Source organism: Halichondria panicea, chromosome 6, assembly GCF_963675165.1.
Source record: "Halichondria panicea chromosome 6, odHalPani1.1, whole genome shotgun sequence".
NCBI lineage: Eukaryota > Metazoa > Porifera > Demospongiae > Suberitida > Halichondriidae > Halichondria > Halichondria panicea.
This window is the reverse complement of record NC_087382.1, coordinates 2136103-2147256: the sequence shown is the minus strand read 5'-3', so window position 1 is coordinate 2147256 and position 11154 is coordinate 2136103. Positions and strand designations below refer to the sequence as shown.

General features: G+C 41.8%; 1 protein-coding gene and 2 long non-coding RNA genes across 5 annotated transcripts; 1 reads left to right on the top strand and 2 right to left on the bottom strand.

Annotated features, from left to right (window-relative positions):
• Window positions 1-42: 42 nt before the first annotated feature.
• On the bottom strand, window positions 43-3721 carry LOC135337877 (bone morphogenetic protein receptor type-1B-like). Its single transcript, XM_064533889.1, has 8 exons — window positions 3064-3721; window positions 2794-2941; window positions 2319-2552; window positions 1997-2220; window positions 1254-1551; window positions 902-1114; window positions 672-808; window positions 43-360 (listed from the first exon to the last, which is right to left on the bottom strand). Exons 2-8 carry the CDS (start codon window positions 2921-2923, stop codon window positions 187-189), a joined length of 1410 nt encoding a protein of 469 aa, XP_064389959.1. The 5' UTR covers window positions 2924-2941; window positions 3064-3721; the 3' UTR covers window positions 43-186.
• Window positions 3722-7196: 3475 nt separating this feature from the next.
• LOC135337881 (uncharacterized) lies at window positions 7197-9414 on the bottom strand. Of its 3 annotated transcripts, none has more exons than XR_010395344.1 (10): window positions 9270-9414; window positions 8897-9037; window positions 8584-8731; window positions 8321-8435; window positions 8206-8262; window positions 8074-8141; window positions 7924-8013; window positions 7782-7879; window positions 7672-7724; window positions 7197-7480 (listed from the first exon to the last, which is right to left on the bottom strand). It is a non-coding gene; the product is annotated as an uncharacterized LOC135337881 (long non-coding RNA). The 3 variants fall into 3 exon arrangements; XR_010395345.1 differs by having other exon boundaries at window positions 8926-9037; XR_010395346.1 differs by lacking the exon at window positions 7672-7724.
• Window positions 9415-9852: 438 nt separating this feature from the next.
• On the top strand, window positions 9853-10881 carry LOC135337882 (uncharacterized). Its single transcript, XR_010395347.1, has 2 exons — window positions 9853-9992; window positions 10081-10881. It is a non-coding gene; the product is annotated as an uncharacterized LOC135337882 (long non-coding RNA).
• The last annotated feature ends 273 nt before the right edge of the window (window positions 10882-11154 follow it).

Here is an 11154-nt window from a genome sequence, read left to right as displayed (position 1 = left end):
AGTGGGTCAGCCCTACTTCCCCATTTTGTTTTTACACTTGTATATATAATTATAGTTTAGTGAAATGTAATATTGATGCGGGGACAAAAATAATTGAATGATTCTGACACAAAAAAGCAGTAAAAAACGATGATGATATTTGCAGCACCTCTTTTTGTTATTATGTACAAGAGTTTGTCATAATTCCTAGGAAGTCATTTGCTTATACACTGTTTGTCCATTCTTGTCAACTGATACTTGCCATTTAATGGCTGGCAATAGCGATGTTTGCAGTGTCTCCTTGAGTTGTTGTGTGGTTGGTCTTTGCGAGGGAGAGGAGCTCCAGGACTCGTCAATGGTGGCCAGAACCAGTCGTGTGTTCTGTGGTGTGTGGGCGTGAGTATGTGGGGGGACATTGTATAGAGCTAAACGAAATGTCGTTAAATGTTAAATCAAACGCTGTAAACTCTAGCTCTAGAAATAGCTAGCCTTAAATTCCCTTTTGTTAAATTTACCAATCACAGAACTTGTATCTAAGCACACCATTGGAAAGATAATTCTGAGAGCTATTGAATACGTCATTTAGTTTTGACATTGGACAATCTGAACACAAATTACGGGCTCTCAAAGATAGCTATACCAAAACGAACGCTATATATACAGAAATATCTGAACTTAATATAATTGATCACCTCATCTCTAGAGCATTGCTCTGGTAGAGGCGGTCTCTTTCCCTCCTCACAAACTATTCTCATCATATTGTCTCTAGTAGGTGTGGCTTCAGAGTCCAAGAGGTCAGAGTACAGTAGAGAGTACACACTGTCCTCACCTGCACAAAATACAATAAATAATCCACAAATGTAATTTTAGCGGGGAGAGAGTGGGATACAGTTTTCCTATATTCACAGAGCGTCCCCCTCACCTTGGACTAGGCAGCAATTGGCCACCTCCCAGAGTATGAGTCCGAGGGAGTACACGTCTCCACTCTTTAAACCCTCGAACCCAGCGTCAGTAGTGGTAGCGGCTAATGCTTCTGGTGGGCGGTATCTTATGTCTGAGTGGGCAGTGTGACCACACCCACTGACACACCCACTCTGAGTTACTGACAAGGCAAAGTCACTCAGACAACATGAACCTGCAGAAGACGGAGAAGAAAAAAGTGTTGGGTAAAGATCATTAATGAATAAGCATATAAAATGCACATAGCTTCCCCAATGAATTTGAAGGATATTATTCAAGCACAAAAAATGCACATAGCTACAATTATAGATCACCTGACTTGTCCACGTAGACATTTTGACTGGTTAGGTTGCAGTGTTCAATGGATGGCTTCACCACCACCCCACCTCTGCTCTCCTGAGCTAGCACACTGTGTAAGTACTCCACTCCAGACACAAGAGAGCTGATCAACAGCAGAGCCTCTGATACCTCCAGTGTGCTCTTAACGAGGTGCTCCCTGAGGGTCTCCCTACGATGATACTCACTAATGAGGTAGAGGTGGTTAACTGATTTCTTGAATACAGTGTCTGCAGCAATGAAGCTCAATATACTGTCATGTCTCATCAGTGGAAGCTGCTCGTGTGTGTGTGTGTGGGTGGTGTGGTGTGGGTGGTGTGTGATTGCAAGTGTAGGGGTGGGCAACAGCTAGCACATTTGGGTCTCTGCTTTGGTCAAAAGCAATGGATTTCAAACCCATCATAAAACTTCACGAGTAATTATGCTAAAACACTCTAAGAACTACATATACCTATAGCTACTGAATCTCTAGACTGTATACGTAAGCATACCTGTAACCATGGTTATGATCACCATGCATACCTGTAACCATGGTTATGATCACCATGCATTCCATGCCCTAACCAGGCTACTAGCTACACACTGCTACTAACCTGCAGTATGGTAGACTCACACTGCTACTAACCTGCAGTATGGTAGACTCACACTGCTACTAACCTGCAGTATGGTAGACTCACACTGCTACTAACCTGCAGTATGGTAGACTCACACTGCTACTAACCTGCAGTATGGTAGACTCATTAGTCCAGAAGTGTTGATGCTTGACAGAGAACACGGTCACAGCCACTCTGTCCTCACGCCATCGCCCAATATATCGACTACTAAATCCTCCCTTTGTCAGGTACTTCTCTAGCATTGTCTGTTGTGCTATAGAGCGTTGGACAAGCGGTGACAAGGGATCACCATAAAACATGGCCGCCTTTATGAGTGATCCTATACTCTCACCTGCACAGCCAAAGGAGGGATATTAATCATCACTGATCTAAGCACCAAACAGTTTGAAATCGGACGTTATAATAATTATAATGATGCAGTTGACTTACTCTGTGGAAGAATGGCACGACAGTTGTTGTTAGTGTGTGCCGTGCAGCGGACCTCGGGAGTGGGTGTGGCTTCAATGGTGGAAACAGGATGTTGTGTCTTTCTTTTCTGCCTCCGGTATAAGATACAACAGAGGGCGGCCACTACTAGAGATGCAATTACAATAGTACCTACGACAACCACCCCAATTACAACACCCAATAGAATAGCGTTGTCAGGCATTTCAGTGGCTTCTTCTGTACGTGTGTGTGTGTGTGTGTGTGTGTGGGCGGGACATACAATAAAATAGTTGTATAATTATAAGTAATTAGGGGGAGGGCCCTTTAATTACACAAGGGGCCCCCCAATCTGTCTGGCTCGCTTTGGTGGTGTCATGCAAGCATTCCTTAAGAATAAAGACTCAATAAATATTACTCGAGAATTGAATGATATTCATAATCTTCTTTGATCTTCATAATCTTCTTTGATCTTCATTACCTTCATTTCTTAAGAATCGTTGATTTCCAGCACTTCCGACTAGGTTACAATGGTTGTTATGGCAACACTGAACGCTTGAATCTGATTGGTCGCACATTAGTGATGCTAGACTCGCAGGCAGACAACCCATAATTAAATGATTGGAAACCTGTCAAAATGTTGAGATATATAATAAGTATTTGCACAACACACATGCACACACAATGAACTATAAACACACGTTGTTGTATAAACAGTGTACACAACATTATTGTGTGTGTGAGCTCTCACAGTTGATGATGTGAAGCAAGCACCATCCTGTACAGTGCAGTAGGTAGTGTCCTTGCAGCCAGTGCAGTGACACTCTAGGCCTGTGTGTGTGTGTGTGTGTGTGTGTGTGTGTGTGTGTGTGTGTGTGTGTGTGTGTGTGTTTGTGTGTGTGTGTGTGTCTGTTGGGCGTTGAATATCAATAGTGCCAACAAACCAATAGTCTTGATACCCAGCCAAACAGTCCACTAGCTGCTATATATAGTGAGTGAGACTGTCTGGCTGGTAGGAGGTTTAGAGTTCACATGTAAGCAAACAAATATGAGGATATGAGGATGATGTATGTGGGCGGTAAGCTTTGTCTGGTAGCTAACTATAGCACATGCACACAAGACTAGTGTCTGTAAGAGTGGGCGTACAATGGGAAGCCAGACAAAACACAACCACTTGAAGTTACTAGCACCATTCAACTATGCCAGTAAGACAGGCTGGCAGGCTATAGGCCCCCTGGTAGCAAGACAGGCTGGCAGGCTATAGGCCCCCTGGTAGCAAGACAGGCTGGCAGGCTATAGGCCCCCCCTGGTAGCAAGACAGGCTGGCAGGCTATAGGCACCCTGGTAGCAAGACAGGCTGGCAGGCTATAGGCCCCCTGGTAGCAAGACAGGCTGGCAGGCTATAGGCCCCCTGGTAGCAAGACAGGCTGGCAGGCTATAGGCCACCAGTAGCAAGACAGGCTGGCAGGCTATAGGCACCCTGGTAGCACTGGAAGACAGGCTGGCAGGCTTAGGCACCCTGGTAGCAAGACATGTGGACAGGCTTGGCCCTGTGTCTATCTATGTAGTCGGGCGCCGGCGCTCGACTAGTGTCTATGTACCCTCCAAAGTGCTAGTAGACACTACACTTGTTACTGAAATATGTACAATATTCTAAGAAATTCCAGCCATGTCCTTATCAATACCAACTCATCAGTCAGTCCAATAGCAACTTCTCTGGAAGGTATGCAAGTGTGAGGGAAATGAAAGAGGAAATGACATGTGCTCCTGATAACAGATTTGGTTATTGTGTTTTGTTCTCTAGCTGTATCCCTTCACTTCTTAAATAGCAAGAAGCAAAAATGCTCCTAATTGACCTGCAGTGTAGACTAGTGTACAAGTGTGGCCTCACTGTTATTTTATTACACCTCCATTATAATTATGATACTGCTGCAGGACCTTTAATGTGCTGGCTAGAATATTGTTGCGTGCTAACCAAGTGTATCTATATGGTGACAAGACTGGCTACACATGTGCTTGCTTGGAGAGAGCTGCTCTCAAGGGAGACTATGACACTCAAGAAAGGAATCCCATTCTAACAGCCTCTGTGCAGAACTATAGCACAACCTGACTATAATTATGATGGACTACAAGTCTATTTGTGTCGAGTTTGACTTTCATAAAGTTGTCATAACTTTGTCATGCTTTACTGAAATTCAAAGTTTCATATAGATCTACCATTGGATTCCTTGTTAAAAAGCGCTTCTATCTATATGCTGTAGAGCTAGTAAGCTCCAACCAGCTAAAAGTTAGCATTTTCCACGTAGAAGTCCCAGGCATACTTGTCCACCAAATAAAGCATAATAACTTCCGGGGTCGATCTCAACGCAAATAGACTTTTAGCTAACTCTCTCGCTGTGTGCAACATTTAACTTATTAGAAAAAAGTTTTTTAAAATTAATATATACTAGCCTCGATTCAAGGCCGATTAAAATTAAATCGGCCTGGAATCGAGGCTAAATATATACATGCTATACGGAAATTGTTTATAAATCATGCAAAAGTTTCCCCTGCCACAAATGTGTTGAATTGTCAATTATTAGAATTTAGATGTTTTTGATCCCAAAAAGCAGTATGATATTTGTAGCATCTCGTTTTAAGGGTTTACAGTAGGAAGTCATTTGCTTGTACACTGTTTATCTGTTCTTGTCAACTGATACTTAATGGCTGGCAATAGCGATGTTTGCAGTGTCTCCTTGAGTTGTTGTGTGGTCGTCTTTGCTCCAGCACTCGTCAATGGTGGCCAGAACCAGTCGTGTGTTCTGTGGTGTGTGGGCGTGGGGGCGTGGGGTAACCACAACTTCCTTTCAGTTTCTGGGAAGCAGGGTGGTATGGATTTTCTGGGAACAGCAAAACATACAGGGAATTGGAAGCCTGGACTTGTCTGATGACAGCTACATACGTGATACTATATAAAACCTCTGGCCTGTGGAAGACTACCTGTATACATTATATGGAGAGAATTTATGTATGAGCTGCTGCGTGGTGTAATTGTGGGTAGTATATTTATGTTGCTCTTTGTTTATTACAGCTATTGGTTTGCTATTCAGTGTTTCTTTGGTGGAGGTGGTTGTAACTATGTGCCAGGATTGAGGGGTGTGGCCTTCATTGCCATGTATGTGGTCTCGTACCTGGGAGGAGGTCTACTCATTCGATACGCAGAGGGAGCGGCTTACCTTGCTATAGTGCAGGTTATCATTGCATGGAATGTGTAGTTTATGCTAATATTGTAGAATTACACCTCCCACCAAATCCCCCTGCCCCCCCCACATACTAACTGGTGACCCCCCTGGGAGCTCTGTTGACTTAGATGTAGAGAAAAAAAATCTTGCAATTCTAGCGTATGGTACCCTCTACATAGGAAGCATCAATGGGAATCAAGACATAATATCAAACATTTCAATGGCAGTGGCTTTTATTTTGTTTGTGGTGATAGTTTGCTACCATTGTTACGAGTACATGTTGAAGAAAGTTCCTGTTCTGCAAAACTCACTCAAACTGAGAAAAAGGATTCCACGAGTTTGCAAACTGGAAAGGCACGAAATGGACAATGAAACCTGGACAAACGCGGACAGATGTGATCCGTACACTGACGGAGCCATGGAAGAAGATGACCCTGATCGTTACATCACTCCTCCCATCATCCGAACTGCCACGAGGCCAGACCAGCTGAAAAAGCCTGCCCTGGACGTACTAGCCCCCCTCACCACAGAGGACTACAGACCAGTCCCTCCCCCTCCTCAAGCTACAGCTGACAATGCACCCAAAGTCACGCACACTGTCATCGATGTCGTGAAACAGTAAACAGTAAACAGTAAACAAAAAATTACTGTTATAGCTTGTTTTCATTGTTTATTGTGAGCCTGCATGCATGCACAATTATATTCATCGACTTGTTGTGGACTATGTAGATTCAGTTTTTAATGACTTTGCTAGTAGCTAGTTAATCACTTCATTAGTCATTTCCTGTACTCCTGTATTGTGTACTGTTTAATTAATTGCACATGCATGGGTTCCTAATACTATTACTTCTTTTATATAGTTCTCTTTACTGCTTGTGCTCTAGTATAGCCAGCGGCCTGCTCCTAGTAGCGCCCTCTGTGTAATTATGGGAGCCTCTGCTCCACTGTCTTTGTTGTAGTTAGTATTTACAGTCTATGTTATTGTTTTGTGCATATGTTAGTTGATCTAGTTGATCTATGCATGGTTGAATCAATCATTATCTTGAACCGCTGTTGCACGCTGTTCAGTGCACGAACTCTTACCAACTTATCTGAACTTGACCTTGTTGGTGTTTGAGCGGCTCAGTCAACCCTACACAGTACTTCCCCCCATTTGTGCACTAGTATATTATAGTTCAGTGAAATGTGAGTGAATGATAAGGGGACAAAAATAATTGACACAAAAAAAAAGCAGTAAAAGATATTTGCAGCACCTCTTTTTGATTTTAAAGGGTTTACAGTATAATTATAGGCATGCAGTCATTTGCTTATACACTGTTTGTCCATTCTTGTCAACAGAACTGATACTTGCCATTTAATGGCTGGTAATAGCGATGTTTGCAGTGTCTCCTTGAGTTGTTGTGTGGTTGGTCTTTGTGAGGGAGAGGAGCTCCAGCACTCGTCAATGGTGGCCAGAACCAGTCGTGCACTCTAAAAACGTTGGTGTGCCCAGCACACCAAATTTGGTGTGCCACATTTGTCCCAATACACACACCAGTTTTGGTGTGACGTGCACACCAAAATTTTAGTGTGCACGTCACATTACAATCGGTGTGACTGTCACACTTAAATTGGTGTGCTAGATTATTAACGGTGTGAGGGTCACACCTAAATTAGTGTGCTATTTCAGTACTGGTGTGAATTGCACACTGCCAAAAACAGGCCAAAATTGTACAAAAAGAATAATAAAAGTAAACTATTCTACAATGTCATACATGTTTGTTCTGTTTCTCAGTTCTGCTGTTTCTTCATCACAAGGACTTTGCATTTCTGTTTTCTTCAGGAGTATATTGCCTGTTCTGTTTCTTCATCACAAGGACTTCACTTCTGTTTTCTTCACGGGTATATTGTTTTGTGTTTATTCATCACCAAGACTTCATCTCTACGAGTATCCAGTTGTACTTGATTCTGCATGTCAAATACGTAAACATTTTAATTTTGTACGACTATAAAATTATGTAATAATAATATTATTATTGTTTGCCACAGAACATGGCGACCAACATACGATCACAACTTTGAAAAACACATAACTAAAAAGCTGAGCTGACCTCGACAAATTCACGAAAACGTATACAACACCATATATATTAACGTACTTGTGCATGTCCTGTTTCACTAAACTAGTATCTGTTTAGGGCGCTTTTGTTACCTGCGTTGTAAAAACAAAACATGAGATACATGCAAGCATTTAGATGAGATTTCCTACCTTTCTAGTTTTGTAGTCGATATCCAGCTGTATTGCCAGACTGTACCAGTCAGCAGTGATTGCATTCTTCACTTTTTCTAATGGTAGCAAGTCTTCTCCTGCATGTGGTGATGAACTATGAAGTCACAACAAACATACAAACCTGTATGATCTGTAGCAGGAGGTTCTGGGAATACAGAGAGATCAACCTCGCTGTGACTGGACTATCCATTGACACACAAGCGCACATCCCCTATACGTATATATATATGCAAGCAATATTATTTTTGCAAATCCACGAATGAAAACTTACATTGAGCAGCTGTAGCAGTCTATAATTATGCACTTGCGCACCGAAGTATAAATATACACATCTCCTTCCTAGTATACAAGACGTATACAAGACATATGAACAAACAGATAAAATGTATATATAAATACTTACTTGATTTGATATGGAGTGTTATATGCAGCATAGATTAGATCCAATACAACATCATCCCTATTGGATGAATTTTAACTGAAAATGTAAAGGATTATAATAATTATTATTAACTTACGAAGTTAAAATTTAGTAGCCATTGAGATAGGATCCAGTTAAGCAGTCAGTAGTAGAATGCAGTCAGCTACAAATGCACAGGGTTCCTCCTTGTGTTTCACGACTGAAAATCCCCCCTATATAATACAAGAGTTGACAAGTATATAAATTGTTCGGATCCACATACAATGACATAAAACACAGAACCTATATATTATAGTTGCTGGTGGGGACAAACAGATAACACACTTCTCAGATCCACACTGTAACAGTGAAGGAACTTACAGAATGTATATATAGGGTTTCTTGGTAGCCATTGAGATAGTAGGATCCTCCAATCAGTATATCGAGTTAGCTTAGCTATGTATTATAAGTGCACAGGATTCCTTGTGTCACGTCTGTAGATCCCCCGTACGCGTATACAAGTAAATTGCTGGAAGGATCACACATACACTGACATAATTATATAAACACACACAATAATTTACAGAACCTCCTACAAGAACTAAAAAGCACGTTGCTAATGCAACATGAAATACCTATACTTGATAGTGTTGTCCACACGACACCACCACACGACACCATCACTATACCGTACCGTATAGAGAAGTAACTGTATCAATGTACAGAATGTGTCCTATAGGGTTTTCGTGTTATAATTAGCCATTGAGGATCCTACCAGTTCGACAGTCAGTATAGAATGCAGGCACAGGCTAAGTTTCTTGCTTGAAGATCTCCCCTACAAGAGTAAATTGCCGGAAGTATAAACACACACATTTTACAGAAACTCCTGTATACAAGAGCTGCAATATCCAAGAGCTGAAAGGCACGTTGCAATTGGGACAAATAGATAACATGGATCGATAACATTTGGGTTATTAATAATCTTATGAAGATCCCACACAAAGGTACAGGTAGACATCAATTCGAATCACTATGAATTTCTAACGGAACTGAATTAGTTAGCTTACCTCACAAAGTCGGTATGTGTCCCAGATAGTTATTTGGGGTAGTAAGCAGAGCCATAAATAAGATAGTAGGATTCAGCCAGGACGTACGTACAGTCAGTGCAGCAGTAGCTAGAGCCAGTCAGCTACAAGACACATGGTTTCACGCCTAAATATTTTAAATGCGCATGCGCAACTAGCAATTAAATTAGACACGCCCACCAGTGCTGCCTCGTGGTAAAGCTCATGTTGCCTATGGGATATGGATGGATTTTATTATGGGACCATGAGATAAGTTTAATATACGCGATGTGTGTAATGTGGTCTGCATGTCTGTAGCGTATCCTCTGTTGTCAGTTACACTGGCCTTGGCCGGTCGACTTCGTCACTGGGGTGTGTTGTGTATGCCAGTTGTCAGTTACACTGGCCTTGGCCAGTCGACTTCGTCACTGGGGTGTGTGTGTGTATTTGTGGATCAGTACGCACAATGTGTGTACAGAATACAAATGTACATTTATAATTTGGTTGTACAAATCTTACAGGTTATGGTGCTCAACTGAATTATGGACCTGCAAGATAAGTTTAATACACTGTAGTGTGCGTCTATGTGGTGTGTGTGTGTGTGCTTGTAGCGTGTCCTCTGTTGTCAGTTACACTGGCCTTGGCCGGTCGACTTCGTCACTGGGGTGTGTTGTGTACGCCAGTTGTCAGTTACACCGGCCTTGGTCAGTCGACTTCGTCACTGGGGTATGTGTGTGTATTTGTGGATCAGTACGTACAATATGTGTACAGAATACAAATGTACATTTATAATTTGGTTGTACAAATCTTACAGGTTATGGTGCTCAACTGAATTCAAGTAATTATGGACCTGCAAGATAAGTTTAATACACTGTAGTGTGCGTCTATGTGGTGTGTGTGTGTGCTTGTAGCGTGTCCTCTGTTGTCAGTTACACTGGCCTTGGCCGGTCGACTTCGTCACTGGGGTGTGTTGTGTACACCAGTTGTCAGTTACATTGGCCTTGGTGAGTCGACTTCGTCACTGGGGTGTGTGTGTGTGTTTGTGGATCAGTACGTACAATATGTGTACAGAATACAAATGTACATTTATAATTTGGTTGTACAAATCTTACAGGTTATGGTGCTCAACTGAATTCAAGTAATTATGGACCTGCAAGATAAGTTTAATACACTGTAGCGTGCGTCTATGTGGTGTGTCCTCTGTTGTCAGTTACACTGGCCTTGGCCGGTCGACTTCGTCACTGGGGTGTGTTGTGTACACCAGTTGTCAGTTACACTGGCCTTGGTCAGTCGACTTCGTCGCTGGGGTGTATTTGTGGATTGTGTACAAGAATATGTGTTTGTGTTTCTGTATGTAGTGGTTTCGTCGCTCGATGTCTGTATGTGTTGGCATCTTAATAGTCATAAAAACATTTGTTATATCATCGTAGCTGCATACATAATGATAATTATCTTATGTCCCTACAGTGGTTCTGGAAACTATATCGTTGTTGGTGAACTCGGATGTAGCATACAATTCATAGCTCCATATATTATCTTGTACAAAACAATAATTATAGTGTTTGTCATAATGCAATATTTTGGTTTGGGTATGATGATTATGTTTGAGAATGTACGTGTATAATTTTAGCAATTATAATTATTAAAAAAGCACACCATAAAAAGAGAATCCAGCACACCATTTTTAATGGTGGATCCAGCACACCGATATGACACACCATTTCAGAGAAAGCACACCATCAAAAGAGGTGTGAATCCAGCACACCAATATATGACACACCATCTTTAATGGTGTGAATCCAGCACACCAATTATGACACACCATCTTTAATGGTGTGAATCCAGCACACCAATTATGACACACCATCTTTAATGGTGTGAATCCAGC

Excerpts from the sequence above, each read along its gene's own strand:
- LOC135337877 (XM_064533889.1), bottom strand. The coding sequence starts at position 2,923 with ATGGGTTGTCTGCCTGCGAGTCTAGCATCACTAATGTGCGACCAATCA. Across the intron at positions 2,553-2,793 it reads ACGATTCTTAAGAAATGAAG|AAGAAGCCACTGAAATGCCT; the intron begins GTAATGAAGATC and ends ACACACGTACAG. Across the intron at positions 2,221-2,318 it reads TCGTGCCATTCTTCCACAGA|GTGAGAGTATAGGATCACTC; the intron begins GTAAGTCAACTG and ends TTGGCTGTGCAG.